A 23,485-nucleotide genomic window follows, 5' to 3' on the forward strand; every position below is an offset into this window, starting at 1 on the left:
CTCAGAAACCAGTAGCTATAGCAGTAGAGAGGCTCCCACTGACCAGCAGGATAAGTCCATAAGTAGGGCACACTAGAGGATGATATGGGCTCACCCGAGCTGAGGGGTCTAAGCACTAACCAATATTCGCCAGAGCTTCTGATCTTGGAAATGGGTTTTGCTGTGTGTTAGTACCAGGTCATGGTAATTGCCCCATCAAAAGATGAGCAAGCCGGGGTTCAGTAGCAGATATGGCAGGTTGGGATCAAGCAGAAACGTAGTCAAGGAACAAGCCAAAGGTCGGTAACAAGTGGTTGCAGGTTGGGATCAAGCAGAATTATAGTCAAGGAACAAGTCAAAGGTCGGTAACAAGTGGTTGCAGGTTGGGATCAAGCAGAAGCGTAGTCAAGGAACAAACCAAAGGCTGGTAATGAGTGGTAGTGGAGATAAGGAAAGCTGCAGGTACTCAAAGGTGCAAGATATCGGCTGGAAAGAGCACAATAACCAGACAAACAGGAAGTGCAGAGACATGGCTTAAATAGCAGGTTCATGGGAGGAGCAAAGAGTTCAAGGTTCCCCATAAAACAAGAGACACAGCAAGATTGTCTAAAGCAGCCTTTCTCAGCCAGGGTGCCTTGAGGTTTCTTCAGGGTAAATGTCTAAAAATTGCCTAAAACTTGTATACAAGCCAGCGGGTAGAACAAGCCGGCCTTTTAGTTGCACAAAGCCCCGGGTTTTAAATGTGCACCATTACGACCTTCTAGCCGCCGGCGTCCTGACCACCATGACACCATCAGTTGATAAGGAGGATGTCAGCTACCTGCACAGCATCCTACTTTGACCCTCCCCTGCCCCTCTCCATCAGTGCTGGGGTCACATTAGCTCAGTGATGGAGAAGAGAAACATTGGAATACTAGTCAGCAGGGCTGCTGATTGGTACTGATCACTCATTGTGTTCATTCAGGAAAGGAAGGGGCTGGTAAATGTAATGCATTCACTGGACCCTTCCCCTACTCTCCATCCTGAAGGATCGTATTGTGTGCTTGCAGCTGCTGCTGAAAGTAGAAGAAGGAATCCGGCAGCACTGTGGGAGCACACAGGGGGCCTGGGTAGCAGGGGGAAATGTTTGGTGCACAGGGAGGGTGATGGGTGCACTGGGGGGGGGGGGGCAATTACTGGAACCGATCCCCTGTATGGCTCTCTCTGCAGCAACTGAAAGCCAGCAGGAGAGAAAGGAGAAGAAGCCAGCTTTTAGCTGCTGCAGCAAGAGTCATACAGGGGATCGGTTCAAATCATCCTCCCTGCCCACATCCAATTCACCCAGCTGCCTTGGCCCCCCTGCTGGCCTGGGGCCCGTACACGAGGACTGATGGTACCCCCTTATCCACGGCCCTGCTAGTCAGTACCAGTGTGCAAATGAATATTTGCTTTGGAAGAATAAACCACCTCTAATGTTGGGTGTCCTACTTGTGTGGGTGTTGCTGTGTATATAGAACTATTAGAATAGTTTTTCACATTTTAGAACGGGGTTCCTCAAGACTGTCCATAATTTTGAAGGGTGCCTCGGGACTGTCCATAATTTTAAAGGGTTCCTCAAGACTGTCCATAATTTTGAAGGGTGCCTCGGGACTGTCCATAATTTTAAAGGGTTCCTCAAGACTGTCCATAATTTTAAAGGGTTCCTCAAGACTGTCCATAACTTTGAAGGGTGCCTCGGGACTGTCCATAATTTTAAAGGGTTCCTCAAGACTGTCCATAATTTTGAAGGGTGCCTCGGGACTGTCCATAATTTTAAAGGGTTCCTCAAGACTGTCCATAATTTTAAAGGGTTCCTCAAGACTGTCCATAATTTTGAAGGGTGCCTCGGGACTGTCCATAATTTTAAAGGGTTCCTCAAGACTGTCCATAATTTTGAAGGGTGCCTCGGGACTGTCCATAATTTTAAAGGGTTCCTCAAGACTGTCCATAATTTTAAAGGGTTCCTCAAGACTGTCCATAATTTTGAAGGGTGCCTTGGGACTGTCCATAATTTTAAAGGATGCCTCAAGACTGTCCATAATTTTAAAGGGTACCTTGACTTAAAAAAGATTGAGAAACACTGGCGTAAAGAGATCAGACAGGGATCTGTCCAGAAATTTAGGTGGAACAGTGAGAAGAGCTGTAGCCAGACACAACAGAGGTTGTAGGTTCAGATCCAGACCCTAACACCAAGGCTGACAGAAGCAGTGCCATAAGAGTCTGATGTGTGTGTGATAGCCCTGGATGGAGAGAAGTGAGACTTGGTTCAGAATGATGCACATTGGAGCGTGTCTTCCTTTAAAGGAGCTGAATGAAGGTGACCTTGTTGTGGTCCTAGGCTGCTACCTCTCTGATTGTGACAAAAAGAGCGCACAGCAAACAATAAACTCTGAGGTGAGTATTGAGGGGTGTCTAGTACAAAAGTTCATTTCATCTAGAGCCCTTTTTGAATCATATATTGGTTAGGAGCATCAGAACAGCCAACACACTTTTGGGAAAAGGCTTCCTGTTCCTCAGGGCCTGAGCGGTGGATGATATTAGATGAGATGCAATAGTAGACCTGTATTAGGGTTTAATAAAGACTATCAAGTCTTAATGGCACTATAAACTGCTGGCTCTGGAGGCAGACACAGGAACTGTGGTGTCGGGATCCTTAAGAAATATAAGGAGCTAATCTGTGGATAAATCCATCCAACCTCATATATCACTGAATTTTGGGATGAGCAACCCTTTAAAGGTAGATGACTCTTCTCCCTTCTCTCTTTCAGGGCTTCTACAATGAAGTAGCTTACCCAATGCTTTTGAATGTTCACCTACAATACTTGGACAACTCAGTGGATTATCTCACTCAGAACAACTTCAAACTTTACTACCAAGGTTCAGAAATCATTGTCTCTGGATTCATAGCCAACAACAGCCTGGATGTCCTCACAGCGGAGGTGACGGCTCAAGGGGTGAGTATATAGATTTTAGAGTGAACCTTTCTATCCTTCAAGTGTGTATCCTTGGATTCGGCTCCTTCTGCTGATCCAAAAACATTTCTTAATTCTTTCAAACTATGTGAAATGTTAGTAGCTTTGCCCCCTTTTCCATCTCCCCCTACCCATGGCTGCCAGTGCAGACCTTCTGCCCCAAAGAAATCAGTGACAGTCACAGGAAGAGCCAAGGTATCTTTGATTGACACCATCTCCAAAGTATGTGATGGTGTCAATCAGTGGGTCTGGAGCAGACGTTTCCATCACTGACTATGCTCAAGAAACTGGATGTTGGGCATGCTCAGGAAACGTGGTTTGTCCAAGCCTTCTCCAATGTCTATAGGCATCTTAAAGCACATGGGGTTTCATGATGAACTTCCTAAAAAGGATGCCTACACATAAGCTGTTAAGGGGGTATCTCAAGCCAAAACTGTTTTTGTTTTAGACAGAGTATGGAATGGATAGAACTTCTGTCAGTTTTTTTTTTCTGCAGTCTGTCTCCAATAAATGAGAGATTTGCAGTACTTGGTGCTGGTGTACTTGTTGATGGCCTTGGTGCCCTCAGAGATGGTGCGCTTGACCAGCTTTTCGAGCAGCAACAGGTAGACAGGGGTCTGGATCTCCCAGGAAGTAATGGTCTAGCACTTTTTGTAATGAACTAGGTGGGAAATTTCACTAGACATGAACTCGAAGATGTTCTTGACAAAGGAGTTAATGATGCTTGGACGAAATGCAGGTGTCAGGGTGGACTTACTCGAACACCTTGTACACATAGATGGCATAGCTGTCCTTACCGCTCTTTTTCCGCTTATTGCCGTCCTCCTTCTGGCTCTTGATCATTGTCATGTACCTGACTGTGAAGCCCAAGATGACCAGCGTGGCCTCCTGCGCAATTCCTGTCCAAGCACTTCTGGTAGTGGAGACAGGGACTATTAGGGAACTGGAAGGGCACAAATGCCAGGAAGCTGGAATAGTGAACTGGAGCTTGGAGACGCAGGAGTCCTTCCAGTTGCAGTATGGAGTCTTGTCACAAGCTATGTTCAGTAGCAGCCAGGCAAACAGGTGCAGGGTCAGGATCAAGTTGAAGGTCAGGATCAAGTTGAAGGTCAGGATCAAGATGACGGTCAGGATCAAGTTCAAGGTCAGGACCAGGCAGGATTCAGTAACATGCTGTTGGGGAGGTACCAGGTCCGGCGGCGGTATCGTGGTAAGAAATCCAAGCCGAGGTCAGTAACACAAGCAAGCAGCAGACATAACAGGCAGGGGTGATCCAAGAGAGATGTCAGGCATAGTGGGGCCAGGTACAAGGTAAACAGACTCTCAGGAACCACAAATACAGGAACCAGAGCTGAGGACAATCCAGTACTGAGGCCAGGCAGACCCTGGGTGTAAATAGGCTGCCAGGCGCCAAGACCTGTGGGCGTGCACCTATGCGCCAACGCTCATAGGTGGTCATTCTTCTCCTTGCACATCTAGTTAGGCGTCTATGCTCATGCCTGGTTCAGGCATGATAGGAACAATGTCTCTGCCCCATTCAGGGCATGTCCCCAATATACGAGGGGTGTGGTGGTCACCAGGGTAAGACATCAAGAAAAGTGTTGTGTTAACAAAACCTGGAAAAGTAACAATCGATGTGGTTGGCTTTGAGAGAATTGTGTTTTCCCCAACAAATCCGGAGCTTTGCTTTAAATGTATTATTCCACTCAGCTATTTTGTTTCCACGAAGGTGTCCGAACCATTTTCAGTAAAACTGGAGACAATTATCAATGAAGAGGAAGAGGTGGAAGAAGAACCGCATTATATATTCGGAAATTTCATAGAGAGGTTGTGGGCTTACCTCACCATAGAGCAACTACTCACCAGACAGTAAGTGATCCAGCTTTTAGATGAAGAAAAAACCCCCAAAGAACTGTAAAGGTTCATGTACACGGGGCGTTTGGAAAACTCTTCTGAATGATGGAAACTGCTGGAAAACGTAGATAAAAAAAGTTTAGTTTGCATACCGCGTTTAGCTGCGTTTATGCGCGTTTGCGTTCAGAAGCGTTTTAAAAGATAACCTCGGGAGACCTTCCCAAAATGCCCAGAATGACCTGAAAAATAGTAAATAATTAACTATTTCAGACATTTTGAGAAAAATAGCGAGAGCAGAAGCAGAGAGAGCAGTATGTGCTGAGATTCACTGTCTTTTCTGGTTGTAGTCACTATGGATCCCATCTATGAGCATAATGCGGCGGGTTCTACCATTGTTTCCTTCATGCAAAACCTGCAACTGACTGCGCTGGTGTACCGGGTTCATTTAAATACATGGAAAAGGCTTTGCATGCATTTCTGATGATGAAAAAAGGCTCCGGAGAGCATCTGGATATGGAACAGTTAAAAAACGCTTCTAAAAGCAGACGCTTATAAACGCGGTTAGTCGTATTTACAAGCGTTTACAAGCATTTGGCGTTTGAAACGCCGGTAAACTCCACTGCCTGTAAACAGGGGCAGACTGACCATTTGAAAACTCAGGCACTGCCCGAGGGCCCGGGGTCAGTAGGGGGCCCCATGAGATGTCCCTTTTACCTTTTTCATAGGCTTTTTTGAGAGACAGACATGGAGGAGTTTTTCATTTGGAGCATTCTTTTTTTTTTTTTTAAAAAAGAAATATTGGATGAGTTGGTGGAACTCTGGACCCAAGAAGAAAGGAATCAAGTTTGGAACCCGGGGCGGACTGACCATTTGGAAATTCGGGCATTGCCCAAGGGCCCGGGGTCAGTAGGGGGCCCCATGAGATGCCCCTGGTACCTTTTTCATAGGCTTTTTTGAGTTTGGGCAAGGACACAGGGACCCCATGATCCCCTATTGCCCGGGGGCCCCATGAGTTGTCAGTCCGCCCCTGCCTGTAAACGACGATGTGCACACCGACATATAGGAGAACATTACGGAGGGTTCAGGGGCTGCTGAAAAAACGCAGAAAAGCTCCTGAACGTCAGTTTATCAGCCGCAGTGTACATGGAGCCTAAAGGTTTCTCCAGGAAAAGCTGTCCTCCGCTTACTCACAGAATTTTGTGATTTACAGCTCATTAACTTTCACAGGAGAGCAGAGTCCAGTTTACATAGTTAGTCTGAAACACAAACAAACAATCGAGCACTAAAAACAAGCTGCTGTAGCACCAAAAGGCAGCCAAATAACCTCCATATGATAATAATAATAGGCGCAGCGCTAAATATCCATCAATAAATGACACATTAAATACTTATAAAATTCCTAATATCATTCAGGATGAAATGTGCAAATAAAGTGCTAATATAGTAAAGTGCTGATAACGAGAAATGATCAAATCTAATAATAAACAAGTGACAAATCAATGTCCATAAATAGTGGCAAAAATGTGAAGATCCTGGTAAACGTGATCTTCAATTGGCGTTCCTCGTGCCAAATATGGATATTCGGTGATGTGCGAGGGATGTGGTAATATTACGCACTCACTAGATGCGTAATTATAATACGCATGTATAAGTATACAGTGTGGTCAGCCGGAGGTCCCTTTAAGGATTAACACAGCCTGGTCAGGAATCCCCTTCCTCTGGGTCACATGCAGTACCGCAGCGTCCCCCGTGATGGGCTCTGTGGGTTTATTAGCTCATATAGAGCCCAGGGGTCCCTGGCAAATATCTGTCCACTTCATATCCTCACAGATAAACTGAGGAACATTACATATCTCCTGAAGTCTTTTCCATTGAATCCCTACGGTGTCTGGAGACCGTGGTCCTAAAATGTTGTACCCAGGGGCAGACTGACAACTCATGGGGCCCCTGGGCAATAGGGGATCATGGGGCCCCTGTGTCCTTACCCAAACTCAAAAAAGCCTATGAAAAAGGTACCAAGGGCAACTCATGGGGCCCCCTACTGACCCCGGGCCCTCGGGCAGTGCCGAGTTTCCAAATGGTCAGTCTGCCCCTGGTTCCAACATCAGTCAATATTAATATTGTTCCCGTTGACAACTACTCCGCCCATTTTTCATCCTGGTGTCACAGTGACAGGGAGTGCAGGAAGGTCTTCAAAATGGGGTTACTTATAGATGTTTATGCTACCTGCTACCCAAAACTTAAATCCTTCCTCTGGCTCCTCCCCTTCAGTCTTGCACAGGTGTACCGGCTCCTCCCCTTCAGTCTTGCACAGGTGTACCGGCTCCTCCCCTTCAGTCTTGCACAGGTGTACCGGCTCCTCCCCTTCAGTCTTGTACAGGTGTACAGGCTCCTCCCCTTCAGTCTTGCACAGGTGTACCGGCTCCTCCCCTTCAGTCTTGCACAGGTGTACCGGCTCCTCCCCTTCAGTCTTGCACAGGTGTACCGACTCCTCCCCTTCAGTCTTGCACAGGTGTACCGGCTCCTCCCCTTCAGGCTTGCACAGGTCAAATCTAATAATAAACAAGTGACAAATCAATGTCCATAAATAGTGGCAAATATGTGAAGATCCTGGTAAACGTGATCTTCAATCCTCGTGCCAAATATGGATATTCGGGCCCCTGTGTCCTTGCCCAAACTCAAAAAAGCCTATGAAAAAGGTACCAGGGGCATCTCATGGGGCCCCCTGCTGACCCCGGACCCTCGGGCAGTGCCCGAGTTTCCAAATGGTCAGTCCGCCCCTGGTTGTACCCCAGTGATTTGGGCTGTGTGGGAAAATAGGGATCCTCAAATAGACACATTTCTGCGACAGAAATAATATTATTATTATCATACATAGTTAGTCTGGCTGAAAAAAGACAAAAGTCCATCCAGTTCAACCATTAAAAAAAAAAAGTTATAATTCTCCACCCACAGTTGATCCAGAGGAAGGCAAAAAAAAACAGCCAAGCACGATCCAATCTGCTCCTGCAGGGGAAATCTTTTTTTCCTGATTCCCCGAGAGGCATTCGGAGATTCCCTGGATCCCTGCAGTTTGACCCCTGAGTCCCTATTGTACAACAGGTACCCATGGCATACTGTCTCCTCCCAGACGACGTCCGATGAGTGCTCAGACCCCACATAGACTTTCCTTTAGTCGTTTCTCCTTTATAGGTTGATGAGCTGTGGTGCGGCCCGTTACTTGTTCAGGAAATGCGAATGTATCATTTTTTTCCTGGAAATCCTTTGTAAATTTATGTAGCAAGAAATAGCTTCAAATGCATGAAATGGAAGTTTTTACCATGTCAGGCAAACTATAAACATTTACTCCAAGTAAATCAAGTTCCGTTTTTTTTTCAATACCTAAATACAGCGTAATCTTTATTTATCCAAGAAAAATCCAATGTGGGGGCTTCTGATAAAGTGCTGGGCTTTCTGTTAGGACTCCTTCATGGTGATAAGATGTTTACGTCTGTCTCTCTTCCCATAATGCATTGCATCCACCTACATAACGTGAAGCAGCACAGCCAAGATGATCTTTATTTTTCAAAGATACATTTATTGTCGGGGGCTTCTGTTAAAGTGCTGGGCTTTCTGTTGAGGCTCCTTCATTGTGACAATAGGAAGTTTATGCCCTCTCTTTATACCTCTCTCTTCCCATAATGCATTACATCCACCTACATAACATGAAGCATCACATTATTATTATTATTATTATTATTATTATTATTATACAGTATTTATAAAGCGCCGATAGTTGGCTCAGCGCTGTACATTACAGAGGGGGACAGAACATGTGACAGAACAATACCAATACAATGCGATACACGAGGGGATCGAGGGCCCTGCTCCTTGGAGCTTACAATCTAGGAGGGAGGGGATGGTGGCACAGGAGGAGATAGCTGTGGGGGTGGAGTGGTAGGAAGAGTGGAGGAGGTCGGCAGGTTAGCAGGGGGTGGGGTAGGCTTTCCTGAAGAGGTGGGTTTTCAGGGTGCGCCTAAAGGAGAGGAGAGTAGGTGATAATCTGATGGGTTGGGACAGGGAGTTCCAGAGGATGGGTGACACCCTGGAGAAGTCCTGGAGGCGGACATGGGAGGAGGAGACCAGGGAACTAGAGAGAAGGAGGTCTTGTGAGGAGCGGAGTGTGCGTGTTGGGTGGTACTTGGATATTAGGTCAGTGATGTAGTTCGGGGCAGTATGGTGGACGGCTTTGTACGTCAGTGTTAGGATTTTTAATTTTATCCGTTGCGCAATCGGAAGCCAGTGGAGGGATTGGCAGAGAGGGGTGGAGGACACTGAGTGGAGGCCAGTGGAGGGATTGGCAGAGAGGGGTGGAGGACACTGAGTGGAGGCCAGTGGAGGGATTGGCAGAGAGGGGTGGAGGACACTGAGTGGAGGCCAGTGGAGGGATTGGCAGAGAGGGGTGGAGGACACTGAGTGGAGACCAGTGGAGGGATTGGCAGAGAGGGGTGGAGGACACTGAGTGGAGACCAGTGGAGGGATTGGCAGAGAGGGGTGGAGGACACTGAGTGGAGGCCAGTGGAGGGATTGGCAGAGAGGGGTGGAGGACACTGAGTGGAGGCCAGTGGAGGGATTGGCAGAGAGGGGTGGAGGACACTGAGTGGATGAGCTGTTTAGTGGTTTCTGGGGTTAGGAACGTGCGCATTTTGGCGATGTTGCGGAGGCGGAGTCTGCATGTTGCGGAGGCGGAGTCTGCATGTTGCAGAGGTGGAGTCTGCACGAGATTGTTAAAGATTGGACTTGGGGCTGGAAGGATAGGTTGGAGTCCAGAATGACACCAAGTACTCTGGCCTGCGGGGCGGGTTTGATGGTGGCGTTGTTGGACATGATGGAGAAGTCAATGGGGGGTGGTGTCCAGGCTGGGGGGGAAGACAAGAAACTCGGTTTTGGAGAGGTTCAATTTAAGGAAGTGGAGTGACATCCAGTCTGATATGTCGCTCAGTAGGTGTGTGATTCGGGCTGAGACCGAGGGGGTGAGGTGGGGTGTTGAGAGATAGATTTGTGTGTCGTCGGCATAGAGGTGGTAGTTGAAGCCGTGAGAGTGTATGAGTTGGCCAAGGGAGGAGGTATAGATGGAGAAGAGAAGGGGCCCGAGGACAGAGCCTTGAGGGACCCCAACAGAGAGGGGGAGTGAGGGGGAGGTGGTAGCATTATAGGTAACGCTGAAAGAGCGCTGTGACAGGTAGGAGGAGAGCCAGGAGAGAGCAGAATCTCTGAGGCCGAGGGAGTGTAGTTTTTTGAGGAGGAGGGGGTGGTCGACTGTGTCGAAGGCCGCAGAGAGGTCAAGGAGTAGGAGCACTGAGTAGTGGCCATTAGCTTTGGATGATCTTTATTTTTCAAAGATACATTTATTGTAGGGTGCTTCCATTAAAGTGCTGGGCTTTCTGTTAAAGCCTAGCACTATTATCTCATGGTGACAGTAATGAGCTGAGGCTGTGTCTTTATGTCCCTTTCTCATCCCATAATACGGAATATCCTCCCACATCACATGGAGCTGCACACCTAATAAAATTATTATTTTACAAAGAAACATTAAATGCCGGTTGCTTCCATGAAAATGCTGGGCTTTCTGTTGAAGGCTAGAATTATCACTTCTTGGTGATAGTAATAATCTGAGGCTCTCCTTTCCATGTCTTTCTCTCATCCAATAAAATATGTATTCTACAAGGAAACATTGAATGTAGGGTGCTGCCGGTAAAGTGCTGGGCTTTCTGTTGGGGCTCCTTCATGGTGACAGTAATGTATCTTTTTATAAAATGTCCATTTTGTCATTTTCGGCAGCATCTGTCGCCTTGCACACAGCATCGGCTTCCTCAACCCACTTGAGCAGGGAAAGGAGGGCTGCATAGTCACTTGGGGGGTGGTCAAAGGGGCAATGGTTAACTGCCCATGTAACCCTATGTGTACACCTGTCCTTCCTCACCCTCTTGGACCCAGAGAGCATGCAACATGCAAGACATGGCTAAAGCGTGTTCCCCCCCCCATCCTACAATGCAATGCAGCTGCTTCCTGTTGGGAAACGCATTGGCATACCAACCAATATTATGGTCCCGGATCCTGGGACACTGTTAACCCACCAGGTGGCCTCAATGTCAACTCTATGGGTTTGTCCCACCAAGACCATGCCCCTAAATATGCAAGACCACCGGGCCCATTTTAAGGGTTGATCCCTCCCATAACCTCAAAAGTAACCGGTCACCCGCAGCCCCAATAATGTGCCTGTGCAGTAACTCAAACAAGGTCCATGCTGTGATCGCCGGACATACTGTAGCATCTGCGGGACAGAGAAACAAAACGCAGGACTATCCAGGAAAATCCGGGACAGTTGGCATGTATGCATTAGCCACATTATAGAATGGAGGCAGGAGCGCCATGGCCATGATATTATGGGATGCAGGTGCATGTGCTGCATTATGGGATGTAGGTGGGCGTGCCATGACCTACTGAGAAATACCCACATTGCATTATGGGAAACGGGGCACAATGTCATCTATCGAGCCGAAAGGTGGAATATTATCAACTCGATGGATTTTGATCTTTTTCAACCTTAACTACTATTTTACCAACAAATTGCTCCAATCCTAAATAATGGATTTCCTCCAACAGAATATCACTGGAGGGGGAAGAGAAACGGAAAGTGACGGAAAAAGCCCTCAACCTCTCACTGAAGTATCATTTTGTCACCCCATTGACCTCCCTGGTGGTGACCAGACCAGAGGAAGAAGCAAACAAGCAGCTGGTGGCCAATAAACCAAAGGAAGACTGTAAGTGACGTGTATGTCATGGACTAGGAGGGGACATTAGAGTGTAAGCTCCTCTGGTACAGAGACTGATGTGACTGTGGGGGAGGGGACATTAGAGTGTAAGCTCCTCTGGTACAAAGACTGATGTGACTGCGGGGGAGGGGACATTAGAGCGTAAGCTCCTCTGTACAGAGACTGATGGGACTGTGGGGGGAGGGGACATTAGAGTGTAAGCTCCTCTGGTACAGAGACTGATGTGACTGCGGGGGAGGGGACATTAGAGTGTAAGCTCCTCTGGTACAGAGACTGATGTGACTGTGGGGGAGGGGACATTAGAGTGTAAGCTCCTCTGGTACAAAGACTGATGTGACTGCGGGGGAGGGGACATTAGAGCGTAAGCTCCTCTGTACAGAGACTGATGGGACTGTGGGGGGAGGGGACATTAGAGTGTCAGCTCCTCTGGTACAAAGACTGATGTGACTGCGGGGGAGGGGACATTAGAGCGTAAGCTCCTCTGTACAGAGACTGATGGGACTGTGGGGGGAGGGGACATTAGAGTGTAAGCTCTTCTGGTACAAAGACTGATGTGACTGCGGGGGAGGGGACATTAGAGCGTAAGCTCCTCTGTACAGAGACTGATGGGACTGTGGGGGGAGGGGACATTAGAGTGTAAGCTCCTCTGGTACAAAGACTGATGTGACTGCGGGGGAGGGGACATTAGAGCGTAAGCTCCTCTGTACAGAGACTGATGTGACTGTGGGGGAGGGGACATTAGAGTGTAAGCTCCTCTGGTACAGAGACTGATGTGACTGTGGGGGAGGGGACATTAGAGCGTAAGCTCCACTGTACAGAGACTGATGGGACTGTGGGGGAGGGGACATTAGAGTGTCAGCTCCTCTGGTACAGAGACTGATGGGTCTGTGGGGGAGGGGACATTAGAGTGTAAGCTCCTCTGGTACAGAGACTGATGTGACTGTGGGGGAGGGGACATTAGAGTGTAAGCTCCTCTGGTACAGAGACTGATGGGACTGTGGGGGAGGGGACATTAGAGTGTCAGCTCCTCTGGTACAGAGACTGATGGGTCTGTGGGGGAGGGGACATTAGAGTGTAAGCTCCTCTGGTACAGAGACTGATGTGACTGGCTCAGTGATCTCTGTACAGCGCTGTGGTATATGTCAGAGCTATATAAATGAATAACATACTCATGTTTTCCTGCAGATGAGAAGGAGGAAGTTGAGTTTGGTATGTCTTGTCTCCATCTAGTATCTGCTATACTCTCTTATTTCCCGTCTCTTTGGGTCGTTACAATTCTCACACACTTTAACCAACTCCCAGCAGTACCTCTCCAGTGATGGAGCGCATTTCAATATTTAACACATATTTACATTAAATTGATGGGGGCACCAATATGGCGGCACCAATATGGAGGCACCAATATGGAGGCACCAATATGGAGGCACCAATATGGAGGCACCAATATGACGGCACCAATATGGCGGTACCAATATGACGGCACCAATATGACGGCACCAATATGGCGGCACCAATATGGCGGTACCAATATGACGGCACCAATATGGCGGGCATCTCTTCCTTCCCAGTGGCCTGGAATGTAATTCACAAGCTTGATATGTTGAGCAATAAATGAATCTGATTAATAGTGTTGGATTAGAGAACAGAATTGATCGGGGACATTATCAGGAATAGATCTACCATTGCCCCTGTGCTTTCACCCTGATTTGTGGTTCATTACCATGTGAGTGATGTCATGGAACAAGCATGTGCCCATTACCTCATATGCCAATTGTTGCTCACTGGCTCAGTAGTGCCGGCTGGAGAAGTATTCCCCGTAAAGTGCACTCACCAGACCACAAATCTGTTCCTTTCCTTCTCCAACCTGTATTGGAAAATAGACAACTGATATCTGATTGGCTGTTGTTAACAAATTTCACCTCCATCAGTGAACCTTCCCTTCCCACCTCCATCAATGAGCCTTCCCTCCCCACCTCCATCAATGAGCATTCCCTCCCCACCTCCATCAATGAGCCTTCCCTCCCCACCTCCATCAATGAGCCTTCCCTTCCCACCTCCATCAATGAGCCTTCCTTCCCCCCTCCATCATTGAGATTTCCTTCTAACCTTCATCAATGAGCCTTCTCTCCCCACCTCCATAAATGAGCCTTCCCTCCCCACCTCCATCAATGAGCCTTCCCTCCCCACCTCCATCAATGAGCCTTCTCTCCCCACCTCCATAAATGAGCCTTCCCTGCCCACCTCCATCAATGAGCCTTCCCTCCCCACCTTCATCAATGAACCTTCCCTCCCCATCTCCATCAATGAGCCTTACCTCCTCACCTTCATCAATGAGCCTTCCCTCCCCCCTCCATCATTGAGACTTCCTTCTCACCTTCATCAACGAGCCTTCCCTCCCCACCTCCATCAATGAGCCTTCCCTCCCCCCACCATCATTGAGACTTCCTTCTCACCTTCATCAACGAGCCTTCCCTGCCCACCTCCATCAATGAGCCTTCCCTCCCCACCTCCATCAATGAACCTTCCCTCCCCATCTCCATCAATGAGCCTTACCTCCTCACCTTCATCAATGAGCCTTCCCTCCCCCCTCCATCATTGAGACTTCCTTCTCACCTTCATCAACGAGCCTTCCCTCCCCACCTCCATCAATGAGCCTTCCCTCCCCCCACCATCATTGAGACTTCCTTCTCACCTTCATCAACGAGCCTTCCCTCCCCATCTCCATCAATGAGCCTTCCCTCCCCACCTCCATCAGTGAGCCTTCCCTCCCCTCTCCATCATTGAGACTTCCTTCTCACCTTCATCAACGAGCCTTCCTTCCCCACCTCCATCAATGAGCCTTCCCTCCCCCCTCTATCATTGAGACTTCCTTCTCACCTTCATCAACGAGCCTTCCCTCCCCATCTCCATCAATGAGCCTTCCCTCCCCACCTCCATCAATGAGCCTTCCCTTCCCACCTCCATCAATGAGCCCTCCCTCCCCCCTCCATCCTTGAGACTTCCTTCTCACCTTCATCAAGGAGCCTTCTCTCCCCACCTCCATCAATGAGCCTTCCCTCCCCACCTCCATCAATGAACCTTCCCTCCCCATCTCCATCAATGAGCCTTACCTCCTCACTTTCATCAATGAGCCTTCCCTCCCCACCTCCATCAATGAGCCTTCCCTCCCCATCTCCATCAATGAGCCTTCCCTCCCCATCTCCATCAATGAGCCTTCCCTCCCCCCTCCATCATTGAGACTTTCTTCTCACTTTCATCAACGAGCCTTCTCTCCCACCTCCATCAATGAGCCTTCCCTCCCCACCTCCATCAATGAGCCTTCCCTCCCCATCTCCATCAATGAGCCTTCCCTCCCCCCTCCATCATTGAGACTTCCTTCTCACCTTCATCAACGAGCCTTCTCTCCCCACCTCCATCAATGAGCCTTCCCTCCCCACCTCCATCAATGAGCCTTCCCTCCCCACCTCCATCAATGAGCCTTCCCTCCCCATCTCCATCAATGAGCCTTACCTCCTCATCTCCATTAATGAGCCTTCCCTCCCCACCTCCATCAGTGAGCCTTCCCTCCCCACCTCCATCAATGAGCCTTCCCTAACCATCTCCATCAATGAGCCTTCCCTCCCCATCTCCATCAATGAGCCTTCCCTCCCCATCTCCATCAATGAGCCCTTCCTCCCCACCTCCATCAATGAATCTTCCCTCCCCACCTCTATCTATGTGCCTTCCCTCTCCACCTCCATCAATGAGCCTTCACTCCCCACCTCCATCAATGAGCCTTCCCTCCCCACCTCCATCAATGAGCCTTCCAATCTTCATCAATGAGCCCTCCCTCCCCACCTCCATCAATGAGTCTTCCCTCCCCACCTCCATCAATGAGCCTTCTCTCCCCACCTCCATCAATTAGCCTTGGTAGCCTATGACCTTGTCACTGGTTCTCCGGTTTTCCTTCCTTGGGCCACTTTTGGTCGGTCCTGACCATTGCAGACCACAAGAGGTGCAGTTTTGGAGTTACTCTGACCCAGTTGTCTAGACTTTGCAATTTGGTTCTTGTCACAGTTCGTTCAGTCTGTACACTTGTCCATTTTTTCTGCTTTCCACACATCAACTGCTGGGAAAACATGTTCACTTGCTTCCCAATAAACCCCACCCACTTTTAGAAGCTACAGTAACCAGATAATCAATGCTGTTCATTTATCTGTCAGTGGCCGTCAGTGTTTATATCTTTGTGTTCGGTCCTTCCACTGATTAATATTTCATTTTCTTGTTGGCTTTGTAGATGACATTCCTGGTTCTCACGGTGAGTATCTTCCGTGTATCTGATACCAACGGTGTTGTATGTTCATGTTAGATCACATGGAAGAAAAATATCGTTTAAATGTTTCAAAAATATCCTTCCCAAATATATTGACATATATTTGAAATACTACAATTTTGGCCGCATTCAATATATTTCAACAAATTATATATATATATATACACATTGTATGTTGAAATTCAACAAACTATATATATATATATATACACATTGTATGTTGAAATTCATTTTTATTACAAAATATTTGAAATACAGAAAATAAAAATATTTTTAAAAATACATTTTCAAATATACTGCATGTCTTTAAAAACACAGTTAATCTACATTTTTGGAATGCATTTACAAATATTTGTAAAAATATACTTTTCAATTACTTTTTTATATGTTAAAAAAAATCTGAAGAATATATTTCAAAAATATATATATTTTTTAAATATTTTGTAATATATAAAAAACACATTTCAACATGCAGTGTATATATATATATAATGAAATATATTGAATATGGCCAAAATTGTACTATTTCAAACATATGTCAATATATTTGGGAAGAATATTTTTAAAATATATTTAAATTATATTTTTCTTCCATGTGGGATGGCACAGAGTGCCCCCTGGTGGCTGGGTTTGCCCTCACACTGAACCTCTGATTTATGTCTATCTTGAGACAAGGTCACATGATAGCCATATGCCAGCCAAATCAGCTTCAGCCTTGGAATTCCCTCCCCACAACTGCACATAGCCAGTGGGAGGGGATGGTGGTGACATCATTGACTTGATGTGGCCACATGGCCCATACCTTAAATCCTCCCCACACATGAGCATGGTGGAGCTGCTGGGTAGAGGAGAGGGAGACCAACGAAGGTCCATTCACTGATCTCTCATTCCTGTTATTGACCCGAAAGTGACAGTAGTTTGTGTCTGCCCCTTCCACAATGGGGAGATTCCCCCCAGTAGTTTGTGTCTACCCCTCCCACAATGGGGAGATTCCCCCCAGTATTTTGTGTCTCTGCCCCTCCCACAATGGGGACATTTCCCCCCAGTAGTTTGTGTCTCTGCCCCTCCCACAATGGGGAGATTCCCCCCAGTAGTTTGTGTCTACCCCTCCCACAATGGGGAGATTCCCCCCAGTAGTTTGTGTATCTGCCCCTCCCACAATGGGGAGATTTCCCCCCAGTAGTTTGTGTCTCTGTCCCTCCCACAATGGGGAGATTTCCCTCCAGTAGTTTGTGTCTCTGCCCCTCCCACAATGAGATTTCCCTCCAGTAGTTTGTGTCTGCCCCTCCCAAAATGGGGAGATTTCCTGCAGTAGTTTGTGTCTATGCCCCTCCCACAGTGGGGAGATTTCCTGCAGTAGTTTGTGTCTCTGCCCCTCCCACAGTGGGGAGATTTCCTGCAGTAGTTTGTGTCTCTGCCCGTCCCACAATGGGGAGATTTCCCGCTGTAGTTTGTGCCTCTGCCCCTCCCACAATGGTGATGTAGAGATGATGTCACCCGGTCAGCACCTCCCTCTGTATCATGGAGTTGGAATAATTTTTTGTCCTTTTTGTGTCTTTTAGCTGCTGTGAGCAACACTCAGAGTAAGTTTGTTCTTCCTTGTGATCTCCCGTATCCTGGGGGGGGGGTGTGATTCTCTGGTAAACTGGGAGGGGCGGGGTGTGATTCTCCGTATCCTGAGGGGGGGCAGGATGTGATTCTCCAGTATCCTGGGAGGGGGGCGGGATGTGATTCTCCGGTATCCTGGGAGGGGGGCGGGGTGTGATTCTCCGGTATCCTGGGGGGGAGGGGTGTGATTCTCCGGTATCCTGGAGGGGGGCAAGGTGTGATTCTCCGGTATCCTGGGGGGGCGGGGTGTGATTCTCCGGTATCCTGGAGGGGGGCGGGGTGTGATTTTCCGGTATACTGGGGGGGCGGGGTGTGATTTTCCGGTATCCTGGGGGGGCGGGGTGTGATTCTCCGGTATCCTGGGGGGGGCAGGGTGTGATTCTCCGGTATCCAAAAAGTTTGTAATCTATTTTGTTTATGTGTCCTAAAAATGAACTTGAGTGTATTTTGTACCAAAATGCTGCATTTCATAAACTGTTGCACTAATCTCATATTTTATTCTCCAGGGTGTCTGCTTTCAGGAAATCGTGCGATTGGTTAGAGTGTTTGGGGGTTTTAAGTACTAAGTGGGCGATCAGCTGAGCTGGGGGTTACTACCGAGTGGGGGATCAGCAGAGTTGGGGTTATTACTGAGCAGGGGATCAGCTGAGCTGAGTTTACTACTGAGCGGGGGATTGCAGAGCTGGGGGTTACAACTGAGCGTGGGATCAGCTGAGCTGAGGTTACTACTAAGTGGGGGATTGCAGAGCTGGGGGTACTACTGAGCGGGGGATCAGCAGAGCTGGGGGTTACTACTGAGCGTGGGATCAGCTGAGCTGAGGTTACTACTAAGTGGGGGATTGCAGAGCTGGGGGTACTACTGAGCGGGGGATCAGCAGAGCTGGGGTTACTACTGAGTGAGGGATCAGCAGAGCTGAGGGTTACTACTGAGTGGGGGATCAGCCAAGGTGAGGGATACTACTGAGCGGGGGATCAGCAGAGCTGAAGGTTATTACTGAGTGGGGGATCAGCAGAGCTGGAGGTTACTACTGAGTGGGGGATCAGCCAAGGTGAGGGTTACTACCGAGTGGGGGATCAGCAGAGATGGGGGTTACTACTGAGTGGGGGATCAGCAGAGCTGGAAGTTACTACTGAGTGGGGGATCAACAGAGCTGGGGGTTACTACTGAGTGGGGGATCTACAAAGCTGGGGGTTACTACTGAGTGGAGGATCAACAGAGCTGGGGGTTACTACTGAGCAAGGGATCAGCTGAGCTGAGGTTACTACTGAGTGGGGGATCAGCAGAGCTGGAAGTTACTACTGAGTGGGGGATCAACAGAGCTGGGGGTTACTACTGAGTGGGGGATCAACAGAGCTGGGGGTTACTACTGAGCATGGGATCAGCTGAGCTGAATTTATTACTGAGCAGGGGATTGCAGAGCTGGGGGTTACTACTGAGTGGGGGATCAGCAGAGCTGGGGGTTACTACTGAGCGGGGGATCAGCAGAGCTGGAGGTTATTACTGAGTGGGGGATCAGCAGAGCTGGAGGTTACTACTGAGTGGGGGATCAGCCAAGGTGAGGGTTACTACCGAGTGGGGGATCAGCAGAGATGGGGGTTACTACTGAGTGGGGGATCAGCAGAGCTGGAAGTTACTACTGAGTGGGGGATCAACAGAGCTGGGGGTTACTACTGAGTGGGGGATCAGCTGAACTGGAGGTTACTACTGAGTGGGGGATCAGCAGAGCTGGGGGTTACTACTGAGCGGGGGATCAGCAGAGCTGGAGGTTATTACTGAGTGGGGGATCAGCAGAGCTGGAGGTTACTACTGAGTGGGGGATCAGCTGAACTGGAGGTTACTACTGAGCGGGGGATCAGCAGAGCTGGGGGTTACTACTGAGCGGGGGATCAGCAGAGCTGGGGGTTACTACTGAGTGGGGGATCAGCAGAGCTGGGGGTACTTCTGAGTGGGGGATCAGCAGAGCTGGGGGTTACTACTGAGTGGGGGATCAGCAGAGCTGGGGGTTACTACTGAGCGGGGGATCAGCAGAGCTGGGGTTACTACTGAGTGGGGGATCAGCAGAGCTGGGGGTACTTCTGAGTGGGGGATCAGCTGAGCTGGGGGTTACTACTGAGTAGAGGATTAGCTGAGCTGGGGGTTACTACTGAGTGGGGGATAAGAAGAGCTGGGGTTACTACTGAGTGGGGGATCAGCAGAGGTGGGGGTTACTACTGAGCGGGGGATAAGCAGAGCTGGGATTACTACTGAGTGGGGGATCAGCAGAGCTGGGGGTACTTCTGAGTGGGGGATCAGCTGAGCTGGGGGTTACTACTGAGTAGAGGATCAGCTGAGCTGGGGGTTACTACTGAGTGGGGGATAAGAAGAGCTGGGGTTACTACTGAGTGGGGGATCAGCAGAGCTGGGGGTTACTACTGAGTGGGGGATCAGCAGAGCTGGGGGTTACTACTGAGCGGGGGATCAGCAGAGCTGGGGGTACTTCTGAGTGGGGGATCAGCAGAGCTGGGGGTACTTCTGAGTGGGGGATCAGCAGAGCTGGGGGTTACTACTGAGGGGGGAGGGATCAGCAGAGCTGGGGGTTACTACTGAGGGGGGAGGGATCAGCAGAGCTGGGGGTTACTACTGAGGGGGGAGGGATCAGCAGAGCTGGGGGTTACTACTGAGGGGGGAGGGATCAGCAGAGCTGGGGGTTACTACTGAGGGGGGAGGGATCAGCAGAGCTGGGGTACTATTGAGTAATCTTCAGGCCTAAAATGATTTTTAAATGCAAAAATGGCAGCAAGGGGGATTATGGGGACCCCGGGGGGATCATTTCTTATACAAAGTATCTTGTGTCCTCCATCGCAGTGTAATACAAATCCCCTCCCCCACTGCTGCCCAGGCACAGGCATTGTGGGTAATGACATATACAGTTGCAAGAAAAAGTATGTGAACCCCTTGGGATTACGTGGAGTTTTGAATGAATTGGGCATAAAATGTCCTCTGAATGTCATCTAAGTCACAACAATAGAAGAACACAGTCTGCTGAACATAATACTACACAAACATTAGATGTTGCCATGGTTTAATTGCACATAACATGTAAACATTCACAGTGCAGGGAGGAAAAAGTATGTGAGGCCCTAGCTTAATGACTTCTCCCAGAGCTAATTGGAGCCAGGAGTGAGCCAACCTTGACTCCAATCAGTGTGATGATATTGGATGTGTTGCTGACACCTGTTTTGGGTTTACTGGTTTCAAGAAGCACTGTCTGATGTGAACCATGCCTCGCAGAAAAGAGCTCTCAGAAGACCTACGATCAAGAATTGTTGACTTGTATGAAGCTGGAAAGGGTTACAAAAGTATCTCCTTGAGCCTTGATGTTCATGTGTCCACGGTAAGACAGACTGTCTACAAATGGAGAAAGTTTAGCACTGTTGCTACTCTCCCTAGGCGTGGTCGTCCTGTAAAAATGACTGCAAGAGCACAGCGCAGAATGCTGCATGAGGTAAAGAAGAATCCCAGAGTGTCAGCTAAAGACCTACAGAAATCTCTGGCACATGCTAACATTTTTGTTGACACATCTACAATAAGGAAAACATGAAACAAGAATGGAGTACATGGGAGGACACCACGGAGGAAGCCATTGCTGCCCAAAAAGAAGATTGCAGCACATTTGAAATTTGCAAAAGAGCACCTGGATGTTCCACAGCACTACTGGCAAAATATACTGTGGACAGATGACACCAAGATTGAGTTGTTTGGGAAGAACACACAACACTATGTGTGGAGAAAAAAAGGCCCAGCACACCAACATCAAAACCTCATCCCCACTGTGAAACATGGCGGAGGGAGCATCATGGTTTGGGGCTGCTTTGCTGCCTCAGGGCTGGACGGATTGTTGTCATTGATGGGAAAATGAATTCCAGAGTTTATCAAGACATTGTGCAGGAAAACGTACAACCATCTGTCCGCCAACTGAAGCTCTGCAGAGGATGGGTGATGCAACAGGACAATGACCCAAAGCATACAAGTCATTCAACAAAACAATGGCTGCAACAGCACAGAATACGCCTTCTGGAGTGGCCCAGTCAGAGTCCTGACCTCAACCCCATTGAAATGCTGTGGCATGACCTTAAGAGAGCGATTCACACCAGACATCCCAAGAATATTGCTACACTGAAACAGTTTTGTGAAGAGGAGTGGTCCAAAATGACTCCAGATCGTTGTGCAGGTCTGATCTGCAACTACAGGAAACGTTTGGTTGAGGTTATTGCTGCCAAAGGAGGGTCAACCAGTTATTAAGTCCAAAGGTTCACATACTTTTTCCTCCCTGCACTGTGAATGTTTACATGTTATGTGCAATTAAACCATGGCAACATCTAATGTTTGTGTAGTATTATGTTCAGCAGACTGTGTTCTTCTATTGTTGTGACTTAGATGACGTTCAGAGCACATTTTATGCCCAATTCATGCAAAACTCCACGTAATCCCAAGGGGTTCACATACTTTTTCTTGCAACTGTATGTAACATGAGAAGTGATACATAATATCAGGAATGGATAACAATGGGCTCCTCTCTCTCTGTTTCCTCCGCAGTCGCAGATTCCCATTACTACGGTAAGTCTGACGGTTTTTTTTTCATTCCTCATCTCTGTTGATCCTGCCAGAAATCCTACGAGAACTTCCTGCGCTTTCAGTCCGCTGCTCTCCTATCAGTTACATTGTTCCCTGTCATCTCCGAGGACTATAGAACCCCTCCCCCTTATGCTTTACAGCAGGGGTCTCCAAACTTTCAAAACAAAGGGACAGTTAATGGTCTTTCAGATTTTAGGGGTCCGGACTGCAGGAAGTAACAAGAAAAAATGTCCGAGCTTCACTGGGAGCAAACAACGCCTTTTGGAATTTGGGGAGGAATCGTATCCGATCATTGGTGTCAGTGGGAGGAATAGTGCCCCATCATTGGTGTCATTGGGAGGAATAGTGCCCCATCATTGGTATCAGTGGGAGGAATAGTGCCCCATCATTGGTGTCAGTGGGAGGAATAGTGCCCCATCATTGGTGTCAGTGGGAGGAATAGTGCCCCATCATTGGTGTCAGTGGGAGGAATAGTGTCCCATCATTGGTGTCAGTGGGAGTAATAGTGCCCCATCATTGGTGTCATTGGGAGGAATAGTGCCCCATCATTGGTATCAGTGGGAGGAATAGTGCCCCATCATTGGTGTCAGTGGGAGGAGTAGTGCCCCATCATTGGTATCAGTGGGAGGAATAGTGCCCCATCATTGGTGTCAGTGGGAGGAATAGTGCCCCATCATTGGTGTCAGTGGGAGGAATAGTGCCCCATCATTGGTGTCAGTGGGAGGAATAGTGCCCCATCATTGGTATCAGTGGGAGGAATAGTGCCCCATCATTGGTGTCAGTGGGAGGAGTAGTGCCCCATCATTGGTATCAGTGGGAGGAATAGTGCCCCATCATTGGTGTCAGTGGGAGGAATAGTGTCCCATCATTGGTGTCAGTGGGAGGAATAGTGTCCCATCATTGGTGTCAGTGGGAGGAATAGTGCCCCATCATTGGTGTCAGTGGGAGGAATAGTGCCCCATCATTGGTGTCAGTGGGAGGAATAGTGCCCCATCATTGGTGTCAGTGGGAGGAATAGTGCCCCATCATTGGTGTCAGTGGGAGGAATAGTGCCCCATCATTGGTGTCAGTGGGAGGAATAGTGCCCCATCATTGGTGTCAGTGGGAGGAATAGTGTCCCATCATTGGTGTCAGTGGAAGGAATAGTGTCCTATCATTGGTGTCAGTGGGAGGAATAGTGCCCCATCATTGGTGTCAGTGGGAGGAATAGTGCCCCATCATTGGTGTCAGTGGGAGGAATATTGCCCCATCATTGGTGTCAGTGGGAGGAACTGTGCCCCATTGTTGGTGTCATCGGGAGCAGTAGTGCCCC

General features: G+C 48.5%; 1 protein-coding gene across 9 annotated transcripts in view; it reads left to right on the plus strand.

Annotated features, from left to right (window-relative positions):
* The window catches only part of LOC149443599 (inter-alpha-trypsin inhibitor heavy chain H3-like), a 72,773-nt gene that overhangs the window by 18,646 nt on the left and 30,642 nt on the right, over positions 1-23,485 (plus strand). For 7 of the 9 annotated variants that reach the window (XM_089655509.1, XM_089655515.1, XM_089655513.1 and 4 more), the window contains exons 11-17: positions 2,766-2,951; positions 4,699-4,838; positions 11,469-11,626; positions 12,824-12,847; positions 15,915-15,935; positions 17,513-17,533; positions 22,135-22,155. In XM_089655509.1, coding sequence (XP_089511635.1) covers positions 2,766-2,951; positions 4,699-4,838; positions 11,469-11,626; positions 12,824-12,847; positions 15,915-15,935; positions 17,513-17,533; positions 22,135-22,155 — 571 coding nt within the window. The remainder of the gene's footprint in view (positions 1-2,765; positions 2,952-4,698; positions 4,839-11,468; positions 11,627-12,823; positions 12,848-15,914; positions 15,936-17,512; positions 17,534-22,134; positions 22,156-23,485) is intronic. The other 2 variants (XM_089655511.1, XM_089655512.1) reach the window with 1 other exon arrangement.

The sequence above is a fragment of the Staurois parvus genome, unplaced genomic scaffold (genome assembly GCF_062004578.1).
Source record: "Staurois parvus isolate SC_StPar_1 unplaced genomic scaffold, SC_StPar_1.0 ptg000843l, whole genome shotgun sequence".
NCBI lineage: Eukaryota > Metazoa > Chordata > Amphibia > Anura > Ranidae > Staurois > Staurois parvus.